The 27,262-nt window shown below is 44.2% G+C and overlaps 2 protein-coding genes across 2 annotated transcripts in view; both read right to left on the reverse strand.

Annotated features, from left to right (window-relative positions):
* DNER (delta/notch like EGF repeat containing) overlaps nucleotides 1–27,262 on the reverse strand; it is a 344,793-nt gene that overhangs the window by 246,597 nt on the left and 70,934 nt on the right.
* LOC141078550 (uncharacterized) lies at nucleotides 18,949–25,530 on the reverse strand (the record flags this gene model as incomplete). Its single annotated transcript, XM_073565169.1, has 1 exon — nucleotides 18,949–25,530. A coding segment is annotated over one exon (1,002 nt), but the record flags the coding sequence as incomplete, so codon positions are not given.

Below are 27,262 nucleotides of genomic sequence, written 5' to 3' on the forward strand. Positions count from 1 at the left end.
GCTCAGTCACTGCTATGGACAAATATACAGGAACAGATGATGATTTTTAGTACTTTGTATCCCAACACAGAAAAGTCAATTTACAATTGTTAAATAAAGAAAATCACATATAATGATGAGGTCTGGCAGCCGTACAGCTTCGGCTAGAATGAGGAATAGCAAAGTATCAGCACCAGACTCGTGGGAACTAGCGTGTTACTATTTAATTCTCCACAATGAAATTGCAACACCAAGAAGGAAAAGTTATGTAATTATCAAAATCACAGGATGTATAGACATAATGATGTGCAAATGATATAAAATGGAAACAATACTTTCAAAACATCTCGATTTATTCAGCATCGAGTATGAGCTCCACATGCAGAAATCCCCACACTTACACACCTTGGCTCCTATCAATGAGGTTAGTAATGGTTGTCTGATTAATGTTCTGCAGGACTGAAAGCACTTGGACATGGAACTCATCAAGATCCACTGCTGACAGCTCCCTTTGCAATTGCCAACCAATCACGTTTCAAATGTGCTCAGCGGGAGACAAGTCTGAAAATACAATGAGCAGTAGAGGCACAAATAAGACACACAGGTTGCTCCCAATCGCATGAGCAACATGCGGCCTGATGTTGTCGTGTTGAAAAATGGCTCCTGGGACACTTTGGAGAAATAGCTATACCATTGGTTTAATGACCTATTCATTGTAACGTTTAGCTGGTATTGTACCTGAAATCAGGTCTAGAGGCCACTGTACATCAAGGCAGCTTACGCCATAATCCTGGGAGTCGGACTGGTGTTACATTCCCTTGTGAAGACCTTTTCATGGCTTTACTCACAAGGTCCTCATGATTTGTCCAAGTACATTCAGCATGGCAGAACAGTCCTCAAACAATCATTAATAACCTCATTGATAGCAGCCAAGCTACTGTATGTAAGTGTGGGGATTTTTACATGTGGCGCTCATAATACTTAATAAATTAAGATATATGGAAAATTCTGTGTTAGCGTGGGTGGTCAGGAGCCGGAATCTACAGGAGTGGACCCTCTGGACCGTGGCACCTAGGGGCCCCGGGCGAGCTGCCAGGTGGAACCGACCCCTATACAGGGACCATTAGGAGCAGGCCCAGGGGTTCGAGTACCACGGTAGCCGGTACTGAGGGGGGCGGCTCAGGATGGACTGGAGTAGGACAGTGGGACTGAAGTGTAGATGACAGAACAGGGCTGGCACACAGGAGAAAGGAATGGAGTAAGACTATAGACTGGAACATGGAGGAACTGAAGTGTAGATGACAGGACAGAGTTGGAACACCGGAGGCAGGACTGGAGTAGGACGGCAGGACTGGAGCAGGATGGATCAGTAACACCGGAGGCAGGACTGGAGTAGGACGGCAGGACTGGAACAGGAACACCGGAGGCAGGACTGGAGTAGGACGGCAGGACTGGAGCAGGATGGATCAGGAACACCGGAGGCAGGAGACGGAGGAAACGGGAACACTGGAGCAGGACTGAGAATAACTGTTAGCGAACACGGAAGACAGGCTGCGAGGCTGCTGCAGGAAACACTGAGGACGGCACCGAGAGACTGTAGAGAGAACAGGAGGAAGCAGGGCCCAGTGTGCAAGGTAACACAACGATCAGGCGCCTCCCTCAGGGGGAAGCGGCCTGATATAGCCCCATCTGGTCTGCCATTGGTACGAAGGTGCTTCCGGGTCAGGGCACAGCCGGAGCACAAGAAGCAGCAGGGAGGTGCGGCCGTGGCCTATGGCGCATGCGCATTGCATGCAGGGATGGCGTCGGCCGCGAACCCGTCAGAGGTGACCGCCGTGGCCGTCGGGTGGAGAGAGGCTGCGGCGTGGGAGCGGAGGCCGGCTACGGCGTGGGAGCGGAGGCCGGGTGAGTATGACGGAGCGGTGTAACATTCTGTTTCCATTTTTTCATCATTTGCCTATCACTACTTTGTCTATCTATCCTGTGATTTCCATAATTCCATGACTTCCTTCTCAGTGTTGCAATTTCAATATTGAGGGATGTACATTAAATGTTTGGTAATGCTCAATTCACATAACGTTGTGTCCATCCTGTTTAGGTATTCACTTTTGTAACCCCCCCCCTCAAATTGGGGGAAGAGTTTCATGGAGGCAGATTAAAGTAGATTTGGAAGACACAAGACTTGAGGATCAGGGGCGAGTATACCAACTTCTTTTTCCATCTAGTCTTTACACAGGGTCGTCAACAACATTGATACTCCTAGTCGATCTCCTCCTCCGCCAGTTGGATTTGTTTCCATACTATTTATCATACTAGGTTTGACCATTGGCCTGGAAATTAACTATGTCTCCATTTTCACCTGAACTTGTTCCTCCCAGTTAAATTTTTGTTTCGGACACATGAGGAATTTTCAGTTATGACATCCTTGAGGATCAAGATATACAGTCATATGTTAAAGTTTGGGCACCCCTATTAATGATAACCTTTTTTCTTTATAACAATTTTGTTTTTTGCAACAGCTATTTCAGTTTCATATATCTAATAACTGATGGACTCAGTTATATTTCTGGATTCAAATGAGGTTTATTGTACTAACAGAAAATGTGCAATCTGCATTTTATCAAAATTTGACCGGTGCAAAAGTATGGGCACCTCAACATAAAAGTGACATTAATATTTCGTAGATCCTCCTTTTGCAAAAATAACAGCCTCTAGTCGCTTCCTGTAGCTATTAATGAGTTCCTGGATCCTGGATGAAGGTATTTGTGACCATTCCTGTTTGCAAAACAATTCCAGGTCAGTTAAGTTTGATGGTCGTTGAGCATGGACAGCCCGCTTCAAATCATCCCACAGATGTTCAATGATATTCAGGTCTGGGGACTGGGATGGCCATTCCAGAACATTGTAATTGTTCCTCTGCATGAATGCCTGAGTAGATTTGGAGCGGTGTTTTGGATCATTGTCTTGTTGAAATATCCATCCCCTGCGTAACTTCAACTTCGTCACTGATTCTTGCACATTATTGTCAAGAATCTGCTGATACTGAGTTGAATCCATGCGACCCTCAACTTTAACAAGATTCCCGGTGCCAACATTGGCCACACAGCCCCAAAGCATGATTGAACCTCCACCAAATTTTACTGTGGGTAGCAAGTGTTTTTCTTGGAATGCTGTGTTTTTTAGCCTCCGTGCTTAACGCCTTTTTGTATGACCAAACAACTCAATCTTTGTTTCATCAGTCCACAGGACCTTCTTCCAAAATGTAACTGGCTTGTCCAAATGTGCTTTTGCATACCTCAGGCGACTCTGTTTGTGGCATGCTTGCAGAAACGGCTTCTTTCGCATCACTCTCCCATACAGCTTCTCCTTGTGCAAAGTGTGCTGTATTGTTGACCGATGCACAGTGACACCATCTGCAGCAAGATGATGCTGCAGGTCTTTGGAGGTGGTCTGTGGATTGTCCTTGACTGTTCTCACCATTCTTCTTCTCTGCCTTTCTGATATTTTTCTTGGCCTGCCACTTCTGGGCTTAACAAGAACTGTACCTGTGTTCTTCCATTTCCTAACTATGTTCCTCACAGTGGAAACTGACAGGTTAAATATCTGAGACAACTTTTTGTATCCTTCCCCTGAAAAGCTATGTTAAATAATCTTTGTTTTCAGATCATTTGAGAGTTGTTTTGAGGAGCCCATGATGCCACTCTTCATAGGAGAATCAAATAGGAGAACGACTAGCAAGTGGCCACCTTAAATACCTTTTCTCATGATTTGATACACCTGGCTGTGAAGTTCAAAGCTCAATGAGGTAATAAAACCAATTTAGTGCTTCAGGAAGTCAGTAAAAAGTAGTTAGGAGTGTTCAAATCAAGAAAATGATAAGGGTGCCCATACTTTTGCACCGGTCAAATTTTGTTTAAATGCTGATTGCACATATTCTGTTAGTACAATAACCCTCATTTGAATCCAGAAATATAACTGAGTCCATGAGTTATTAGATATATGAAACTGAAATAGCTGTTGCAAAAAACCAAAATTGTTATAAAGAAAAAAGGTTAACATTAATAGGGGTGCCCAAACTTTAACATATGACTGTAGCAATTCAACTAATAATTATCTGAGGATCATGACATGGTAATTCAACTAATGAAGTCCAAACTTCCTAGAGAAGCCCCTAGGTCAGGAATGGGCAGATACACTAAACTCTGTACCTCACCACAGTCAGCGCCAGACCAGTTGCAATCCCAAGGTGCCACATCCAAGGTGCTCTTTAACTTATCTTTGTTATGCTGAAACCAAAGTCATATTTCCTTTATCTGCTCTTTACCTGCTACAGTCAGGGCTGGTTACAAATTACAATCTCCCTGTGCACTTAATACTACAAAACAATTTATACACAGGCTTCGAAAAATTTAAAAGTAAAATTAATTAAAATGTTCTATACTTATATTCTGTTGCCTCTAATAAAATAATAGTACTAGGCAGATATTTTCAGAAAGCCTCAGGTAAGCATGATTATTTTGAGTGGGTACTTTACAAGACCTATCCAGGGGAGTAAAGACCATGGTCATGGTAGTCGCTGCTGCAACTGGACCCAGCAGCCAACTCCAGCAGAAACTCAGATGCACATCCTGTTGAAGTGTATTGCGGCGCACAGACCTGTCTGGTATGTACGCGACAATGCACGATGCCAGCCAATCAAAGGCCAGCAGTTTACGTCGGCGTGCATGTGATGGGGCACATAGCAGTGACGTCATACGCTCCTGCCGCATGCGAAACTCAGCTGCCGGCTTCACAAGAGGACGCAAGGGAAGGTATTTGATTAAAAATTCAGTGGCCATACTAGTACATGGATGACTATAGGGGTGCATTATACTTTAAGGATGACTATGGGGGTGCATTATACTTTATGGATAACTATGGGGGTGCATTATACTTTATGGAGATTCTGGGGTGCATTATATTTTATGGATGACTTTGGGGTGCATTACACTTTATCGATGACTATGAGGTGCATTATACTATATAGAAGACTATGGGGGAATATTATACTTTATGGATGACTATGGGATGCATTATCCTTTATGAATAACTATGGGGTGCATAATACTTTATGGATGACTATGGGCTGTGCATTGTACTTTATGAATTACTAGGGGATGCATTATCCTTTATGGATGACTATGGGGTGCATTATACTATATACAGTTGTGGCCAAAAGTATTGACACCCCTGCAATTCTGTCAGATAATACTCAGTTTCTTCCTGAAAATGATTGCAATCACAAATTCTTTGGTATTATTATCTTCATTTAATTTGTCTTAAATGAAAAAACACAAAAGAGAATGAAGCAAAAAGCAAAACATTGATCATTTCACACAAAACTCCAAAAATGGGCCAGACAAAAGTATAGGCACCCTCAGCCTAATACTTGGTTGCACAACCTTTAGCCAAAATAGCTGCGACCATCCGCTTCCGGTAACCATCAATGAGTTTCTTACAATGCTCTGCTGGAATTTTAGACCATTCTTCTTTGGCAAACTGCTCCAGGTCCCTGATATTTGAAGGGTGCCTTCTCCAAACTGCCATTTTTAGATCTCTCCACAGGTGTTCTATGGGATTCAGGTCTGGACTCATTGCTGGCCACCTTAGAAGTCTCCAGTGCTTTCTCTCAAACCATTTTCTAGTGCTTTTTGAAGTGTGTTTTGGGTCATTGTCCTGCTGGAAGACCCATGACCTCTGAGGGAGACCCAGCTTTCTCACACTGGGCCCTACATTATGTTGCAAACAGACTTCATAATGCCATGCACACGGTCAAGCAGTCCAGTGCCAGAGGCAGCAAAGCAACCCCAAAACATCAGGGAACCTCCGCCATGTTTGACTGTAGGGACCGTGTTCTTTTCTTTGAATGCCTCTTTTTTTCTCCTGTAAACTCTATGTTGATGCCTTTGACCAAAAAGCTCAACTTTTGTCTCATCTGACCAGAGAACATTCTTCCAAAACGTTTTAGGCTTTTTCAGGTAAGTTTTGGCAAACTCCAGCCTGGCTTTTTTATGTCTCGGGGTAAGAAGTGAGGTCTTCCTGGGTCTCCTACCATACAGTCCCTTTTCATTCAGGCGCCGACGGATAGTACGGGTTGACACTGTTGTACCCTCGGACTGCAGGGCAGCTTGAACTTGTTTGGATGTTAGTCGAGGTTCTTTATTCAATATCCACACAATCTTGCGTTGAAATCTCTTGTCAATTTTTCTGTTCCACCCACATCTAGGGAGGTTAGCCACAGTGCCATGGGATTAAACTTCTTGATGACACTGCGCACGGTAGACACAGGAACATTCAGGTCTTTGGAGATGGACTTGTAGCCTTGAGGTTGCTCATGCTTCCTCACAATTTGGTTTCTCAAGTCCTCAGACAGTTCTTTGGTCTTTTTTCTTTTCTCCATGCTCAATGTGGTATACACAAGGACACAGGACAGAGGTTGAGTCAACTTTAATCCATGTCAACTGGCTGCAAGTGTGATTTAGTTATTGCCAACACCTGTTAGGTGCCACAGGTAAGTTACAGGTGCTGTTAGTTACACAAATTAGAGAAGCATCACATGATTTTTCGAACAGTGCCAATACTTTTGTCCACCCTCTTTTTTATGTTTGGTGTGGAATTATATCCAATTTGGCTTTAGGACAATTCTTTTTGTGTTTTTTTCATTTAAGACAAATTAAATGAAGATAATACTTTTGGCCACAACTGTAGAAGACTATGGGAGAATATTATACTTTATGGATAACTATGGAATGCATTATCCTTTATGAATAACTATGGGGTGCATAATACTTTATGGATGACTATAGGCTGTGCAATATACTACATGGATAACTATGGGGAGAGCATTATACTTCTTTTATGGAGCCCATGACTTTGCCCCTTGTGAGTTTAATGGTTTAGTTTCTTGTATACATTAAAGAACAGCGGCAGAACAGGGGACATATACTAGAATGGGGCTCAGTATAAGGGACATATAGCAGATTGGATGATACCTACACCAGGATGCGGCCAGGATATATATAAGGATGGGGGGGGCCCTGGTCCAAATCTTGCACCGGGGCCCATCAGACGTCACTGGACCTATCCAACTAAATGCTACAGAATTCTGGCTCAATATGTATCCAAAAAAAACTACGCTGTGTCACATTTATCTGTGATATAGACTCTTTTTATACAACCCTCTACAAATAGTACACTACTCAAAATCAGCCAACATGTGCCAAAATTGCAGTGCAAAACATTTGAATCCAATCGAACACTTAAGGGGAATTCTAAAGAGACAAGCTACATCTAGCGTCCAGGCTGTAAGAGGTCGTCCTTGAAGAATGGAAAAAGAGAGATGCTACAATATGTTGCCAACTTGTTCATTCCATGCCTAGAAGACATGTTGGTGCCCATAAAAACCATGGAGGTCGTACAAAATGCTGGTTGTAGTAGTTTTGGATGTGGGGTGTATTCATATTTGCATCAACTAATTGAGTAAAACTGAAGATTTTATAATGAATTATTATTAACCTTACCTTCATGTTATAGGTTCAAAAATGTTCTATGAAACTCAGTCTTGTCCAAATTTTGGAAATTGGTCTTATATTCAGTGAGATATTGATTAATATCTTCTTTTTCAAAGAGGGTGTACTCAATTATTCAGAGCACTGTATACTTTATCACTGGATATGTTATGTATGTATTAGGTTGGGAACAGGTTAAAGTTGATTGCTAAAAGGAATATGAGTACATTTTGAATGAAGGTTGAATCCTAAGTGCACATTATTCCGCTGCTCACGTTGTTCTGGACCCTTGTGCTTTACACCTACGCTTGCTTGAGCAGTAAGTAGATCAGCACTTTCTCAATGGTACAATCATTTGCATACAGCCAACACAAAGGTGCAGAGCAATAAACACCATGCAGGACGGCATTTCAAACAACATTCATCTCAAAACTTAAAGGACAAGGTAAAAAGTATGTTTGGGTCGCTAGTCACTGTTGTGATGATCATGATGTTGACATAAATCCATTGGTGCGAGGCTGAAATAAAATCTGGCTATCAATCAAACACAAAGCTTCTGCAGAACTCTACAAAACCACTGGAATAAACATTGTTCCGATCATGGACGATTTTTTGTTTCCATCTACTTAAAGCCTCGCTGTTAGAATTATGGTTCCTGGTGCTTGTACAATATTATTAATGTACCAGTTTAAAAATCATTGCTGCTATCAACTTATACATTAAAAGGAATCTGTTAGTGGGATCAACCCTCCTAAGCCGTCTATATTCACCTGCAGGTCATAGAAAGCTGAATAACATCATTTTTAATATTCGTGATCCAATGTTTTATTCCAGAGAAATCCATATTTTTCTTCATGTGTAAATGAGCCGTTAAGATTTATGGGCTGGACACAGATTTCCCCAAGAATCTGCCACTGCTTCCAAATTGAGGGGTGTCATGATTAACAGACTGTGCTCCTGAGCTCACTGCAGAGCTGTGTGGAATTAAAACTAACACAGTGCAGCAGAGCTGAGCTTTGTCTCGTTACAAACACATACACAGTTGTAATCTCATACTGATGTCAGCTCTGATGTACCTGACTACAACACTTCTTCAGTTTCCATATCACAGGCAGTGTGAGGATGGAGTAGTACAGTTGAACTTTGTCTCATTACAAACACATTTGCAGCTGCATTTGTCCTCTCATATGGCTGTCCGGTCTAATGACTTGTGCCTGATTATAACTAACACAGTACAGCAGAGTTTAGCTTTGTCTTATTACAAACACATTTACAGCTGCAGCTCTCTTCTCACACTACTGTCAGCTTTGCTATGTACTGGCTATCTGTGAGATTGAAACTGAAGGACTATGAGAGAATTGCAGGTGCAAATGTGAGACAAAGCTCTGCTCTATCGTCCTGTGTTTTTTAGAGCCACACTCAAGCTCTGAAGTGAGATCAGGAAGGCAGTCTGTCAGTCATTACATGAATCACATTGGTAACTCCCTATTTCATTTAAAATAATCTCTGAAAGCAGATTCTTGGGGAGGATCTTAACAGCTCATTTACATATTTAGAAAAACATGCATTTCTCTTGTTCCCAGTCAACAGAGCAGAGAGTAACAACCGAATGGGTACAATCTTAAATATTCACTGCCTGTATTCAACTTCCTCTATGGTAATTTTTTTTATATCGGTCTGATACTATTAATTATATGTAAAGAATGGTAATTATATCAACATTACAGTGACGACACTGATAACTAATCTGTTTTATGTTCTGCCCAGACGTGTGGCAACATTTAATCTATTTCTATAAAACACACATTACACCAACATATATAATTACCATTATTATTAGTTTTCTCTTTATGGATGGTACTATAAAACACATTCACATTTTGCACTTGCTTGGCACCAGATAAACCCATTGCTTTGAAAACATTAATTATAAAAGTGTACAATGGTAATTATCAAGGTAAATCGGTTTCCAACATAGTTGTATAGTTATAGTAAAAAAGCAGGAGGGAAGGAAGTGTTCCCGACACATTGATCTTCGTGGACGAGGATGATGGGAGTAGGCTTCCTTGTATCTGAGTGACCTTGTACGAATTCTGTCCACCATGAGATAGATGTGTACAAGTCTCTGATGTAACAGATGTAAGGCAAGCAGCAGGCAACAGCACCATTACTCATTCTGGACAATGACATCCTGGTCAGCTGCAGCTCACAGATATCTGCATTCGCTTTATGTTATGATCAATTATCACAGCGGCCACTATCATGGTCAGTCATGCTAGAGATTTCAGTGACTCGTATGAGTAATTAGTCTCCAGGTACAGGGATGACACTCCGTCGCTGCTCCCAGTGTCTGCTACTGTCTGCAGCGCTGACGTCACGTCGACAGCACTACAGCCCAACAGTGAGGTCAGCGGCTCTGAACGGCTTGTGCTGTCTACTTTGGCAGAGCTACTGAGCTCACTGATTGGCTGCAGTACTGTTGTAAGAGCATGAGCAGTGCTCAAGAAGACCCAGTGGCAAGAGAGAGCTATATTGTATAGAAGTATAGTATAGTTACATGTTTTATATAAAAATGTATCTTTTTCCTTATGGCCGGTTTGTGTCTCAGTTTCCCGGAGGTTTACCTCAAGGCCATCCCTGGGGATTGGGGAGGGTTGTCCATAGGGGAACCAGTGGAAGGCTGTAGGGATATATTTAGTACATGCAAGGTTAAGAAACAGGTAAATGGTTTGGGAATAGCCCACATACTGGGAAGGGGTTATATCTAGATAAAATAGCACATCCTGCTAGGGGGAGTAGAGTTCAGTTAGTCTCAGACAGAGTTATTGCAAGGTACAAGTAGAGGTTATGTGCAAGCTGCGATGGACCCTAACAGTACCAAGCTGCCAAACAGCAGGAGGGCACACCAAGAGTCTAGTGTAGATCCCTGGATGTTCTGGGGACTATAGCCCGGAAGAGACATTGGATTTCATGTCTCATTCTTTCCTAAGCGCAAGAGGCCGGTCAGGAAAGAGCAAGAGGAAATTTTGGCGGTCCTCAGGAAAGATGGGTTGGCGGACAGGGAGACCCTAGTGCCAACAGAAGTTGTTGAGTTGGGGACAGTTCGGGCCTACTAGCAGCAGGACCTTGAAATGCACTGATTTATGGGTTCATCAACCGTAGCAGGCTCTGCTCCACACTATATGCCGCAACCGAATGTAACTGAACTGTACAGTAAAACCGAATCTATTGACCCAAAGTCTCCTGTTGTGTGTTACTGTGAGCAGGTTGTTGGATGCAGTAACAGACAGGAAACAGAGTAAGGGTTAACTGAGTTTTAATCAACAGTGGGATACTCCACGCAGGGAGATAAAGGGTTAAACAGGGTATAAAACAGTTCAATGGTGAATTTGTGGGTAGGGTTAAAGATCAGTGAAGAGAGTAGGGACAGTTCTTGTGGGGTTAACTTATCCTATCCGATGATCCTCAGGCCGTGGGTGTTGTGAAGCGGTGATGGCACCAACAGCTGACACGACGCTTGTCCACATAGGTCCTGGAAATAATGGTGGTCCGTCTACTGGCGGCAGCGGTTGGTTTCCGGTACCTTCTGCTGAGCCCCTAGTCCATGTACCAGTGTGGCTGGAAGGATGGAAGCCACCGCACGATTTCTAAAATGGAGCAGGTGTCAACCCACTGAGGATTTCGCACAAAGAATTGACATGCTGCGGATTTCAATCCGCAGATAATCCACGCGGAAAAATCCACAGCATATGCACTGTGTTTTTTGCTTTACATTGACTTTAATGTTACTGAACAACGCAGCAGAATCTGCTGCAGATCCGCAGCAGAATCCCCAAAGTGTGCACATACCCTAACAGAACAATTTCAAACACTAAGACTCCTGAAAACTGCACAAGAACTACGATTCTTTGGTACAGAAAAATATATACTTAATTTTATTACATTATTGCTGCTTTCATATTCATGAGTGTAATGAATGGTACCACGTGACCGCTGAAGGCAGGAAGGGAGATCGCAGAGAAGCTGGGGGCTGCAGAGATCGTGCCAGGACGGGTAAGTATAGCGATACTCACCTGTCCAGGTCCATCGCTGCTTGCTGCTGTCTGGCACGTCATCTGTCAGTGACGTTCAGACAGCAGAGGGCATGGTGACGTAGTTAGTGTGCTCCGCGCCCACTGCAGTCTGAACGTCACTGACAGATGACATGCCAGACAGCAGCAAACAGCGATGGACCGGGGGACAGGTGAATATCTCAGGTGCCAGCAGTGACACCGGCACCTGGTCCCAGCGACGGAGAGGTGAGTATGTCATTTTTTTTTTTAAAATGCAGCAGCAGCATATGGGGGCATAATGTATGGAGCATCTTATGGGGGCAGCATATAGGGGCATAATGTATGGAGCATCTTATGGGGGCAGCATATAGGGGCATAATCTATGGAGCATCATATGGGGGCATAATCTATGGAGCATCTTATGGGGGCAGCATATAGGGGTATAATCTATGGGGCATCTTATAGGGGCAGCATATAGGGGCATAATCTATGGAGCATCTTATGGGGGCAGCATATAGGGGTATAATCTATGGAGCATCTTATAGGGGCAGCATATGGGAATAATCTATGGAGCATCTTATGGGGGCAGCATATGGGGGAATAATCTATGGAGCATCTTATGGGGGCAGCATATGGGGCCTATTCTATGGAGCATCTTATGGGGCATAATCTATGGAACATCTTATGGGGCCATAACCTTTATGGAGCAGCATATGGGGCATATTATTCTATGGAGCATCTTATGGGGCTATCATGAACTGTATGGAGCATTATGTGGGGCTCCTGATTCAATATGGATATTCAAAAACATTTAACATACTGATGTCTCAATTAATTTTACTTTTATTGGTATCTATTTTTATTTTTTAAATTTACCAGTAGCTGTTGCATTTTCCACCCTAGGCTTATACTCGAGTCAATAAGTTTTCCCATTTTTTGTGGCAAAATTAGGGGGTCGGCTTGTACTCAGGTCGGCTTATACTCGAGTATATACAGAACTTCAAAAGGCAGAAGCTGAAGGTTTTGCAATGGCCCTCACAGTCTCCTGATCTGAACATCATAGAAAATCTTTTGCTATACCTCAAAATAGCAGTGCATGCAAAACAACCCAGGAATCTCACAGAACTGGAAATTTTCCAAGAATGGATGAAAATTTTTCAAATAAGAATTGAAAGACTCTTGCCTAGCTGCAAAAAAGTGTTTACCACCTGTGATACTTGCAAAAGAGTGTGCTACTAGGTAGTAATAATAATAATGCAGGGTGCCCAAACTTCTGCATTGGTCCATTTTCTTTTTTGTAATTTTTAAAATGTAAAAGATGAAAATGTATAATTATCTTTGCTTAAAATACAAAGGAAATGTGTCATCTTTAACTTTAGGCCTCTTAGAGATTTTTCATCTTCAAGTTGCTTAACTGTTCACAGTAACAGTAGCCTTGACCAGGGGTGGCCAAACTTTTACATGTCACTGCATTTGCTAATTTTCAGACAAGCCCTTCCTGGAGACAAACGGTTCATGCTTCTTCTTGGTCCCTTTGGTAAGAGCGGCTTTCTAGGAGGATTTGGGAATATTTCACAGAGCACAGGAGATTTCCGAGCTACTTTAGGAAGTTTCCCCTTTTTCTGGGAGCCCTCAGGAGAAATAAGAAGTACGGTATGTTCTTAAGACCGAAAAATTTGAGAAAAATAAAGAGGAAACTAATTGACTACAATTACAAAACTCATGAGCGTAAAACTAAAAACTGGTCCAGACCAAAAGACAACAGAATTTATTTTGCCGGGGCCACCCGTATTATCTTGACGGCCCCTAATATTAATAATTGCTCCATTAACTGAAGATCAAGTTGTGTGTTTCTGGGGACTTAAATAGAGTAGAAACGCTGGTCAAGCATGTCTGTTATTAGGTATAACCATTATATCGTCCAATTAATTCTGTGAGTCCTTCTCTCCTGTCTCTGGCTCATTCACAGTAATTATTCTGATGCAGCAGAGAAGATAGTGGTTTGTGACCCATTAAATGTTAGCAGGAGCATTCGAGTCTCTTATGATCTGACAGTGCTCCACATAGAGAGCAAAGAAATAGGACGAATGGTAAAACAATATGCAACAAAGCCATTGTACATATCCGGAAGAAGTGTGAGACGTGGGAGCAGGCGGGATGGTTACTGTCCTAGTTCAGTGCAGAATTTATTCTATTCACTTTCATACATACCTGTGTGCTGGAGATAGCGGCAGCACGTGGCAGCAGATGTATTTATTACCCAGTGGAGAAAGCGCTGATATCTTTGAACAAAGCCGACAATGTCATTTTGACAAGTGGTTGCAATTAGTGACACCTGTTAAGGGACTACAGCGATCTCTCAGATTATGAAGAAGATTGATTGAGGAAACGCGTCCATCATATTATCTGTCTGCCTTGTTCTACAGGAATATGAGGTTACGAACAGAGTGTCCGAACACTGCCGCACACACAGGACACAAATTCCTGGAGATAGGAAGATGTTAAAGGCAACCTGTCACCCCCCCTTCGGGCGTTTTTAAGTAATAGAGCCACCTTCAGCAGCACTAAGGCTGCATTCTGTGAAGGTGGCTCTTATGTTTCTGATCCCTAGTAACGCTGAAACACTGACTTTTATAAATTCCCCGCCATACCTCTATTTTGTCCTGGAGGTATGTTTTCTCCCCCTGTGTCAACTGCCTCCGAGCCGTCAATCATCTCCCTCTTGCGTCTGTGCGCCGCCTCCTGTGTTCGTATTACCTGCCCGGCGCCTGCGCTCTGCCAACAGTTCTCGGGCATGCGCCGTGCGCACTGCCCGGGAACTTACATCAGGCGATGATGTAATGCTCTCTCACCTGCTTGGAGCGCAGGCGCCAGATTCCCAGCCCTGAAGTGTGAATACATCAAAACACATTGCGGGGCGGGATCTTTGGTTTCCTAAGCAGTGTGCAGTGTGCAGCACTTGCAAGCTCTGTGCTGTAGAGCTTGCAAGTCCTGCTCTTAAACTGTCCGTATCGCTGGGTCTGGCCAGCTTCAGTAAGCCTGTACTCCTCCAATGCCTCAGATTGGAGCACCTGAGAGTACAAAGCTTGGGCTAGTGTTGCGACAATGGCCGCTGGTTTAAACCATCAATCAAGGGAGGACCACCTCCCAGTAAGCAGAAAGTTGGGATGCAAGGGAGCGGCGTGTTCCACAAAATAAGGGCACAGAATTTCAGGAAAAGAACATATTGGCAACCAATATGTATGGGGTGGATCAATGATGCTTTGGGGTTGTGTTGCGGCCAATGGCACAGGGAACATTTCAAGTGTAGAGGGAAGAATGGATTCAAAGAAATTTCAACAAATTCTTGATGCAAACATAACACCATCTGTAAAAAAGCTGAAGCTGAAAAGAGGATGGCTTATACAAATGGATAATGATCCTAAACACATGTCAAAATCCACAATAGACGACCTCAAAAGGCGCAACTTAAGGTTTTACAATGGACCTCACAGTCCCTGATTTGAACATCATTGAAAATCTGTGACTGGACAACAAAATTGCCGGGAATGCAAGATGATCCAGGAACTAGAAGAATTTTCCAAGGAAGAATAGATGAAAATACCTCAATCAAGAATTGAAAGACTTTTGGCTGACTACAAAAAGCATTTACAAACTGTGATACTTTCAAAAGGGTGTGCTTCTAGACACTAACCATGCAGGGTGTCCAAACTTATGTAGCACCTTATTTAACGGCTGTGCTACATTCCATAAATGGATATATAACCTCCAGTCTCCCACCCTTTATACACCTCAAAAACCTTTTAAAGTTCTCCTGAGCTGAATGTTAGTCCTGTCGGTCCGGTCCGAGAGGCGTCAATTCTGGGCTCTCTACCCCTCCTCCCGGCTGCTGCTTGCCTTCCTACTGCTGTGATTGACGTTGATGACGCCTCCTGTGTCATACACATAGCCGGGCGAAATCCCACGCAGAGAAATTGCCAGCTCGCACCGCACTATACTCTGCCTTACTGCGGGCAGAGCCAAAAACATCAGTGCACATGGGCAGTGCAATGGCGGCAAAATAGTTATGGTACATGAGCCGGAAAGATGTGTGCCGGGTGCACGCGCACTGACATTTTCTGCTCTGCCCGCAGTAGGGCAGATCATAATACGCAGACGTGGGATTTCGCCCAGCTATGTGGATGATGCAGGAGGCATCATCCACGTTAATTAAAGTAGGAGAACGGCGTCCAGCAGCCAGGATGAGGGATAGAGAGCAGAGAAAGGATGCCTATCAGACCGGACCATCAGGATAGCGCAAGAGAACTTCTAAAGGTTTTTGGGGGTTATATAGGGGGATTCAGTGTGTTATATAACCATTTATGGAATGCAGCACAGACTCTGAATAAGGTGATGGTTTTAGTTGATATATGACAAAACTAGTGATAGGTTCCCTTTAAGCAGAAACATGGAGGATTATAGAAAGGAAGATTTGGGTTTTTTTTTCTCTCTTTTCAATTTTCTCTCTTTTCAAATTAGGGTAGACAATTAATTCACAATTGCAAGGAAAATGCATACTGAGGAGTGAGAGAATTGAAGTTCTGGCGCCTATAATGCTGGTAGAATGCTGATAAAGCAAAAAAAAAACACTAAAAGAGAATGGACGGCGAGTTACAGAAAATGAGAATTGGTAGATTTTGTGGGCATTTTAAAGTGGTATGTGCACTGAAAGTCATTGGACAATGGCTGGAGTAGTGCTGATGGGAATTGAAGGGAAGGAAGATCCAGTGAATATAGTGCTGGCAAGATACCAATGAAAGGGAACCAATAAACTAAAAGATTATACAGTGGGGCAAAAAAGTATTTAGTCAGTCAGCAATAGTGCAAGTTCCACCACTTAAAAAGATGAGAGGCGTCTGTAATTTACATCATAGGTAGACCTCAACTATGGGAGACAAACTGAGAAAAAAAAATCCAGAAAATCACATTGTCTGTTTTTTTTTCATTTTATTTGCATATTATGGTCGAAAACGACGAAAATAAGTATTTGGTCAGAAACAAGCAATCAAGATTTCTGGCTCTCACAGACCTGTAACTTCTTCTTTAAGAGTCTCCTCTTTCCTCCACTCATTACCTGTAGTAATGGCACCTGTTTAAACTTGTTATCAGTATAAAAAGACACCTGTGCACACCCTCAAACAGTCTGACTCCAAACTCCACTATGGTGAAGACCAAAGAGCTGTCAAAGGACACCAGAAACAAAATTGTAGCCCTGCACCAGGCTGGGAAGACTGAATCTGCAATAGCCAACCAGCTTGGAGTGAAGAAATCAACTGTGGGAGCAATAATTAGAAAATGGAAGACATACAAGACCACTGATAATCTCCCTCGATCTGGTGCTCCACGCAAAATCCCACCCCGTGGGGTCAGAATGATCACAAGAACGGTGAGCAAAAATCCCAGAACCACGCGGGGGGACCTAGTGAATGAACTGCAGAGAGCTGGGACCAATGTAACAAGGCCTACCATAAGTAACACACTACGCCACCATGGACTCAGATCCTGCAGTGCCAGACGTGTCCCACTGCTTAAGCCTGTACATGTCCGGGCCCGTCTGAAGTTTGCTAGAGAGCATTTGGATGATCCAGAGGAGTTTTGGGAGAATGTCCTATGGTCTGATGAAACCAAACTGGAACTGTTTGGTAGAAACACAACTTGTCGTGTTTGGAGGAAAAAGAATACTGAGTTGCATCCATCAAACACCATACCTACTGTAAAGCATGGTGGTGGAAACATCATGCTTTGGGGCTGTTTCTCTGCAAAGGGGCCAGGACGACTGATCCGGGTACATGAAAGAATGAATGGGGCCATGTATCGTGAGATTTTGAGTGCAAACCTCCTTCCATCAGCAAGGGCATTGAAGATGAAACGTGGCTGGGTCTTTCAACATGACAATGATCCAAAGCACACTGCCAGGGCAACGAAGGAGTGGCTTCGTAAGAAGCATTTCAAGGTCCTGGAGTGGCCTAGCCAGTCTCCAGATCTCAACCCTATAGAAAACCTTTGGAGGGAGTTGAAAGTCCGTGTTGCCAAGCGAAAAGCCAAAAACATCACTGCTCTAGAGGAGATCTGCATGGAGGAATGGGCCAACATACCAACAACAGTGTGTGGCAACCTTGTGAAGACTTACAGAAAACGTTTGACCTCTGTCATTGCCAACAAAGGATATATCACAAAGTATTGAGATGAAATTTTGTTTCTGACCAAATACTTATTTTCCACCATAATATGCAAATAAAATGAAAAAAAAAACAGACAATGTGATTTTCTGGATTTTTTTTTTTCTCAGTTTGTCTCCCATAGTTGAGGTCTACCTATGATGTAAATTACAGACGCCTCTCATCTTTTTAAGTGGTGGAACTTGCACTATTGCTGACTGACTAAATACTTTTTTGCCCCACTGTATGTCAAGTTACAGAAGATAAGAATTGGGACGGTTTCTGAACATATAAAACTGGCGTGTACACCAAAAGCAGTTTTACCTGGTTGCGGGGAAGCAGGGGAACAAGACCAAGGTCTTCTACAATTTTTGTGTAAAAGGACTGGTACAGTTTAAGGTCAATCTTTCATAGGTTAAAATAAATCAGAAACATTACAGGAACAAAGCAAACTATAATAAGCAATGAAATGTTAAATATCAAATCGATGAAGCCAGGTCACCAGGCTTTAGAAGGTTACAAGATGGAGTTTAGCCACACGGAATACTAAAAGGGAAAAAGCTACTTCAAGCTACGACCTAGTGATACAGCTTTTATTCTACTATTAAAGGGGCATTTTGCGACTCCAAAATTAATTGATCGCTCTTGCGATAGACCATCAACATCAGATGAGTGAAGAATTAACTCTCTGCACCCTGGACAATCCGCTGATTGAAAGGGTCACTCCAGCAATACTGTCACGATCCATGTTGGATTGTGACAGATTTAGCACAGATAACCTTTTTTTTTCCTTAAAGCCTTTGGCTTAAGGTTAGTTTTGCCCCCGGTGGCCGCTGGGGTTATTACACTGTAGTTGCTTTAGTTATGGTTTTGCCCCCGGTGGCCGTGGGGCTATTACATGTAAATTACCAAGCAGGTGTGAATACCCTGGCTCCTACCTATAAAGGAGTATCAGGTGTTCTCAATCACTGTTGGTGATATTGTTCATTCCCAACCAACTTTAGTGGAGAAAGGAGCTATTGAGAGGAGTTCCTTGCAGCTCAGCCAGAGCTTGGGATTATCAGCTATTGAGGTGGAAGCTGTATCCGGGTGCCGCACTCTGTTGCATGAAGCAATTGCAGCAGAGCAAAGCTAAGTTGTGTGTTTTCCCTGTTTTGTTGTATTTTTCTTGTGTGTATTAGTACAGCTGTGGAATTAGTATCTGCACCATCCAGTTCACTAGTAAGGGTTAGGAGCAGGGCGAGTTAGGGATTGAGGTATCCTGCTCGGCGACAGGTGAGGAGCCTGTATAGGGAACGTTAGGAGTGTTCAGGGACACTGCCTCAGGGGAGTGCAGGAGGTTTCCACGTCCCCGTTCCCTATTGCAGGGACCCACCGTTGTAACTGTCTCCCCGGTATTCCCCTTGTTTGTCCTGGATTTAGTGCCGTGCTACGGGTCACGGCACAGAGGACTGGTCACTCCGTGACAAATACTTTTCTAGTAGGTACAGTATAAAGAAAAATGGCCTGTTGAAGCTTCACTGGGGCTTACTTAGTGCCCTGGGAATGTAAGGTGCCTGAGCGAGGTTTTGCGGGCGAACTGCTGCTTCTGCACGCTCTGGCACCCTACAGTCCCGGTGTGCTGCTGTGAGTGGGGTGCATCACACTTACTTGTGGAATATAGGCCTCCACTGGCTCCAGGCTTTCATCTTCCAGAAGCTCCACTCCACCAAATCCAGGGTACACCAAATATTTTATAACAGTCAAACTTTTACTGAGCAGTTTATAGTCATTATAATGAACCATGTAGGATAGGGCACAACGAGTTACAGTCTTTCCCACAGGTACCAGATGTCACAGTCAACGCGTGGATGGACGCAGCGAGTACCGCAAGGCGAAACCATATGACACACGTGACCCTGGATACACCGCCTCCAGTTGGGCAAATTTAAATAATAACACGTGCAGCTGGATACAACGCCTCCAATAGGCGAATTTAGGTAATACACGTAAGTCTGGAAACCCCGCCTCCAGTAAGGCAAATTTAAACAATAAAGGGGAAACCTGGGTAACAATAATAACGGTGGCCCTGCGATAGGGAATGGGGATGTGGAGACCTCCTGCACTCCCTTGAGCCAGTGTCCTTGCACTCCTAACGTTCCCTATGCCGGTTCCGCACCGGACGACGCACAGGAAACTCAAAACCCTGACTCGCCTTGCACCTAAACCCTCACTAGGGAATTGGTCGGTGCGGAAACTAATCCCACCACTGCACTAAACACACATAAGGAAAAATGACAATACAGGGGGACACCACTTAGCTTTGCTCTGTTGCTTATGCTCCCCGCAACAGAGCCCACCACCTGCGTGCATTTTCTCCTTCAACCGGATCCATCACCATAACAGGACCCATCACCATAGTGCAGCCTTGGAGCAGAGTCCACCACCAGTTGCAGCTGCCCAGTAAAGAGAGTCCAAAAGATGAGTCCAGCTTCTGCCAAAAAGTCCAGCATGCTTAAGTCCAACTTTTCTGCCAATAAGTCCAGCATGCTTGAGTCCAGCTTTCAGCAACCAAGTCCAGCATGCTGAGTGCAACTCTCACCATAGTCGCCACTCCACCAAGCCATGCAAGCACTTCCTGCTGACACCATAAACTGCGACTCCACCACGCCATGCCAGCCCTTCCTGCAGACCCCATCGTTGGACTCCACCAATCCATGCCAGCACTCCTTGCAGACTCCATAGCTGCCACTCGTCCCCTCTGGCTGGGCTGCCCAGGACTCTTGTTCAGCTCCATCTTTCACCCAGGCTTCCTTGTGAATGACTATCACCAACAGTGATTGATACACCTGACACTCTTTTATAGAGCATTCACACCTGCATTATAATTACGTGCACAAACTAAGGTACTAGAGTGCAATACCGCTCACCACCACCGGGGCAACTTAGAACAAATGACACCACAGTGTAATAATCATAATGGCCACCGGGGGCAAACACCACACTTTGGCACACAGCCAAAGGAAAAAAAGTTCACTTGTGCATTTAAAACTGTTAGATCAAACCTGGATCATGACACCAGACATAACTTTAGTCCCAGTTCTCGGTCTGGGTAGATCATCCCTTTTGCTGACTCCTCTAGCACTAGGAATTCTTCTCCCCCAAATGCAGTGCACCCGGATTCCATTACCTTCCACCTCTGCAAGTCTGAGTCCATTTTACCTACAGCACCGCAGCCTTAGTGCACCCAAAGGCCCTGAATTCCATTTTGAGGTTCCCAGGCCAATAGCCGGACTCGTCCGAAAAGGTTCTATGGCAATCCACTGCCCGGAGTAACAGGCGCATGTTGGCCCTAGCAGCCAACTGCATATGATCACTGCTAGCACTTCACAACACTCCCTGTACCTGAACCCCTCTTGCTCAGCTTTAGTCAATAAAAGTTGAATACCACTCTACGTAGCAGATATACCCCCCAAATCCATCATAGAGTTCAACATTTCGATTTTACTAGTCATATTAAAAAGTGAAAGATGTTAAGAGCCCATGCAATTAGAGGATCCGGCAAGGTACATGGTGATAGTAATAGACACTCAGAGACAGTACAAGTACTAGAATGTATCATCACTCCCTGCAGCTGAGACAAAAATAACCTGCCGAAAAAAGAAAATCTACTGTGCTCAGGATACGCACTGTAACTTCTGAATATGTTCAGGGAATCGGTAGACATCTGTCAGCAAGAGGTACTTCCCTTACAATCTAGCACACTTGCAAAGATTAAAACATAATCCTATAACATCATTGCTTAGAGAGGTTATCCCACCTTATAATAGACCATTTATTTTTGAGCTGTGTGGGTCTAGAGGTCGACAGACCCCAACAGATGACAGGGGAGATAAAGATCCGACATTTGTCCGATTTGACAATTCCTTTGCTGTTGACGAGATAAGGCACCACCAGGAGTCACACCATAAAGGTGAACGAGGACTCTTGTGTATGGAGAAGTCATAGAGATGGGTGCCAGGCAGACAATCGTCACTTCCACCATTCGGTAGACTGGTATCTATTGTATATGGGCCCCCTAACTTTTGGATCCTCTCAGATCAGCTTTGAACTGGCTGCAACCCCTCTTCATAAATTTCATTTTCACAAAAAGCTGAATATTTTTCAGTGGCTCTTGAGATGAGGTTGTGACCACTTGTAATAAATGCTTGTACTGAAGCCCATAGATCACAGGCCGTATAGAGGTTCTTGGAACCAGCTTAAAAAGGCAGCACTTAGAAACCAGGGAGAACCTGACACAGAACCAGAACGGTGTATTTTTTGGTTGAGCTCCATGAAATCTTTTTATACAATTTATGTCCTGCTGCACGCCACAATCCTAACACGAAGCGATGAAGACTTATATGTTCTCTTGAGGGCTGTATGTACCATTCTGCCATTGAACCTTTACAAGAGTCTTCCAGCAATGCTCCCCATGGAGAAAGCGATGGCGATAAACAATGTGATTATAGCCTTCTCTCCTGCACTTGTGTCTCCTCTTTTGGTATAGGCTTTTTTTGTTCTATCTTGTCTCGCGTGGCACTCTTTCTCACTAAATATTATTCTATCATTTATTTTCATACTACTTTCTAGAAGTAAATTTTTTATTTACTCCTATATTTCTTAAATTCATAGCGGCAGATTACTTAATACTAGCCTCCTGCACAATGGCTCTACGCCAGTCTTGCTAGAGTACAAGGCGCCATCAGGCGAACACCACTTAATGAATTCAGCCTATCTTCGGAGTGATGTGGGCCTCCAGGGGTCACGCCAAAAATGCCATGCCAGTCAGAGACGAGAGTAGGGTTTCTTCTGTACAAAATGCTGGCATTTTTGATGAACTGGATGGGCGGTCATTACCAAGCCCCGTTCCGCCTCCTCCCCAGCTCCGCAAAAGGATTTAAACTGGAGTAAAAATGCTCAAAGTAGTAAACTTTTGCTAATTTACAACATTTTCCACCAGTTTTCTGGCGTAAAAAAGCTTTGATGAATCAGCCCCATAGAATTACGCTAAAGGGAATCTGTCACCAAGTTTATGCTGCCCTCTCTAGCAGTAAAGATCTGATTCCTAAGGATACGGCTAGATGGTGCAGAAGTGGTGGGGCTGCGGCACAGATGGAGCTACGGTCTCCCGCGGCAGGAGAATGACTGCATGATCATGCGGAAAGTGGCCATCGAGGTGGGAGCAGTTGTTTGCACGGTCTAGTTCTTCCTTTATTATGGAGGTTTGGGTATGTGCAGCTGTCCTGGTCCTCCCCTGGTTCTCTTCTGATCATTGTTCATTTAAGGTGATGTAATCCTTTTCTTATCCATTGGTATATGTACTGCACTATATAAATGTGTAATATATCTAGTAATCTTGCAAGGATAGCACTGTGCACCTGCATGACAGCCAGTTCATAAATGGTGATTAGTTATTTTTTTGCACTAAAAGCATTTATTAGCCCTTTCAAATATAAACTTTGTTAACTGTCATGCTGTGATGCCCCCATATGTGCGGTATGTACATCCCTTTTTTCCTTTTAACTATTAACCGGTAGAGGACCCTGCCTTATTTTGCACATCCCCTTTTGGAGGCTTATTCCCACCCTGTTTGTGGTCTTGTATTGTCATCTTTTTATAATTTTTGTTATAAATCATGATTTTAATACATATTGCTGGAATCATTCTGTGTCCTTAGGGGGATTATTATCACTATTTTGGATTGTGTGAGTTCCCTTATTATGTGTAGCGCAAGCCTAAAACTGGTAGTCATAAGCTGGGGCTTTCCCCGTCCTGCCCTCATTAATTAACAGCTTTTTCTCAAAACTGTGCACAGAAACATGACAATGGGTATTCGCGATTCCTATAGATTCCTTCCCCATCTACTTTAAGATTGCCGACCCAATAAATGATGACTCGCACACCTTTATTGGATAAATTGGCCACAGCAGCCTTTTATTAACATTTAACAAAACATTTACAAAACAATGTTCCCAAAGGAGGGGCGGTCCTCGAGGCCCAAGAATTGTAATTGCCACAGGTCAATGACCCCATAAACCTTGTCCCCAGGATGAGTCCTGCCTCTAGCCGCTAAGCACCAGCTCAGAGACGCCAATAGACTCAACCGGACAATATCCGCCCGAAATACCCGCGTATTTCCACTTCTGCTCCTCGATGTGACCATTATGTTCCGTTCCACATTAATCCGCCCAAGGGGGAGTCCAGGACCTTACAGATCCTGCCCCCCCAAACCGCCATTTCCTGGCACCACCAACCTCCAGGACCACTCCCGCCACGCCACCAACACAAATGTTTTGACCCCTCAAACATTTGTGTCCCGCCACACTGCTAAACCTTTCTCGATGCCCTCTTGAATTGCCAAACACCATAAATCCAGTCCGATCGCATTCAGATGGATCCCATCCTTCCTCCAATAATCCCTACATTGTCGCTTTCCCAAATCATTCCCCCCTAAATGGATCAGCAGCACATCCGGAGACCGATCTAGGCAAACGAACCTATGAAATTCAGGTAATAGTTGCTTCCACACCATACCGCGTTTACCGATCCACCTCAAGATTGCCAAAGTCCTTGGCACACCAAGCTGTCTCCCATCCGGACCAACGTCAGCTCTCAACGCTGCCCAGAATACAAAAGAATGACCCATGATCCACACGAGCAGTTGTCCCGACTCTGAAACAAATAAGAAAACAAAACACCATAACCACATTAAGTAGACCTTGCGGACAAACACTAGACCAAATTAGGGCGTACATATGACCGAAACCTCACCAATTCCCAACGACCAATCCTCCTTACCATGTCCTCCCCCAGTCCCTTCCTTGCGGCCTCCGTAGCCGCCCCAATCCAAAATGAATGACCACTGTACTCCCTTGCTGAGATGCCCCCTATTTCCAAACACCGCCTGAATATTGTTACAAATGGAAAACGAGATAGGAATGAGCCATCTTCATGAACTAACAACGGGTCCGTAATCGATCCCCTTCCTGCTCCAAAATTCCTCATGCAACTCACAGGGCATAATGGGGACCCGCTCACCTCAAAAAGCACCAGCTTACAACCCCTACCACCCCTATCCGTCTTAGAAGAATGCAGAATTATTTCTAACCGATCCCCAAACACGTCCACATCCTGTCTAAGCAGCCCCCCTTTTTTAAAACGGGAAGGGCTGACCAATTCCCCCAACCGAAAGGCCCCAAAGAATGCCAAAGAAAAGGCCAATTTAAACAGAATAACCTCCCCCGGCGATGCACATACTTCTCTCAAGTGCTCGCCTAAAATTAACAGTACCTCATAGGATACCGGACGTCTCTTGTCCGAAATCCTCCAATTTCTTCTCCAACCCTTCACTGCTTGCAAAACCAAAAATGACTTAGTTAAATCCCGCAACCCCCTAAACTTAAAGCCAAAAGCCAATCCTGACAAAAAATTATTAAGCTTCGGAACCGACCAACCTGATTCCCAACTATGACCCAATAACAATAGCAACTTGTTCTCCTCCTCCAAGCCCCCGCTTAACTTCAGCTTCCAATCCTTCCAAACACACCAAGTTTTGGAATAGTGAGACCATGTTCCCGCTGCCAACGACCTGGAAAACAGTTCTCTTACTGCCCTGACAGAAGGTTCCATAATTCCTCCATGCACGCCAACCCCCTGGGTTCCGCTTGAGGTGCCAGCTCCTGAAATTGATCCCACTGTGAACAAAAAAGAGCTTCCAGAATAGGGTACTGTCCTTTAGGCTGGATCTCAGCTGTAACCCAGAGGTTGAAACTCAGACCTACCCCCACCAAGTGCTGCAAAACTTTTACCACGATTTGATCGGAGGATGACAATGAATTTAAGGTTTTTACTGCTCCCAAAGACTCGCAATTAAAACAAATTTTCCTATCACGTACCAACTCTCCCCATAGTGATAGAGCCACCACTACCGGAAAAACCTCCCACACTACCTGATTTGCCAACAACTCCGATGGCCACCGTTCCACCAACCACATACCGCGAAAGAACATGCAAAAACCTCGATCACCGGTTGAAATAAGCATGCCAAGTGATTCAGCCGACACCACTGGCGCAATCCAGATCGACTTCCCGTTGTAAGATTCCAAGAAAAGCGCCCAGACTCTCAGGTCGCCTTTCAACTCCTTTTTAGCAGTACAAAATGCGACGGCGATGTAATCCCAACTGTAGCTAAAGAAAGCCTCCTGCAAAAGGCTCTCCCCATCGGCATAATCCGAGAAGCAAAATTAAGCTTGCCGAGTAGTGATTGAACCTCTCTCTTCGTTGCCTTTTTCAAACCACATATCCGGTTTACCGTAGCCCTCATATCCAAAACTTTATCCTCTGGGATCCTACATTCCATTGCAACGGAATCAATCTCTATACCCAAGAAACTTAGTGACGTGACCGGGCCCACCGTTTTCTCTGCCACCAGCGGGACACCAAATTTTTTGGCCACGCTCTCCATAGTGTGAAGCAAAACCAAACAAGCAATCGACTGCGCTGAACCCATAAACAAAAAGTCATCCAAGTAATGAATACAGGAGTTAAGCCCAGACACTTCCCTAACCGCCCATTCCAAAAATGTGCTAAACGTTTCAAAATACGCACATGACAACGAACACCCTATTGGCAAACAAAGATCGACGTAAAACCCCCCATTCCAAAAACACCCCAACAAATGCATGCTGTCCGGGTGAACTGGTAGCAGGCGAAAAGCAGCTTCAATGTCCGTCTTTGCCAACTGAGCTCCCTGGCCGCACTCCCTGACCCAGGTCAATGCCAAATCAAATGATGTGTACGAAACTGAACACATTTGCGGGTCAATCCCATCGTTAACCGACAAACCCTTTGGGAATGAGAGGTGATGTATCAACCTGAATTTGTTAGGCTCTTTTTTAGGCACTACTCCCAATGGTGAAACTCTCAGATTATTTACTGGCAGGGATTCAAACGGCCCAGCCATTCTACCTAAAGCCACCTCTTTATTCAATTTTTCCGTGACCACTTCAGGGAAGTCTCTGGCCGACTTTAAATTCTTGGTTGACAGCTTCACCTCAACGTCAACAAAGGGGATCCGAAACCCGTCCCTAAATCCATCACGCAACAAGACCGCCGCTTCCTTATCCGGGTACTTATTTAGATAACGATCCATCTCTGACAAGCGTACTGGAGTCACCCCTTTTTTCAACTCCGTCAGACCCGCTTTGTTTTCCTCCCCTAAAGCATTTTGTCGCCCCATGACTGCCTCCACATGAAGAACATTCATGTTTGAACTTACACTTTGTCCCGAATTTACATGCGCCATCGTTAAAGGAGAAGCACAGTCCCTTCTGCAATGCCACCGAGTGTCCTGACTGCCCCGAACCCCCGGTGCTCCCGGAAAAAAGTTGTGATCTCTGCCCTGATCTGACAGGAGCCGTTACTCTCATCCACAGTGCTATATCCTTATGGTCCCAGCGGATACTAG

The sequence above is a fragment of the Dendrobates tinctorius genome, unplaced genomic scaffold (assembly GCF_039654945.1).
Source record: "Dendrobates tinctorius isolate UK_male_01 unplaced genomic scaffold, ASM3965494v1 ptg000572l, whole genome shotgun sequence".
NCBI lineage: Eukaryota > Metazoa > Chordata > Amphibia > Anura > Dendrobatidae > Dendrobates > Dendrobates tinctorius.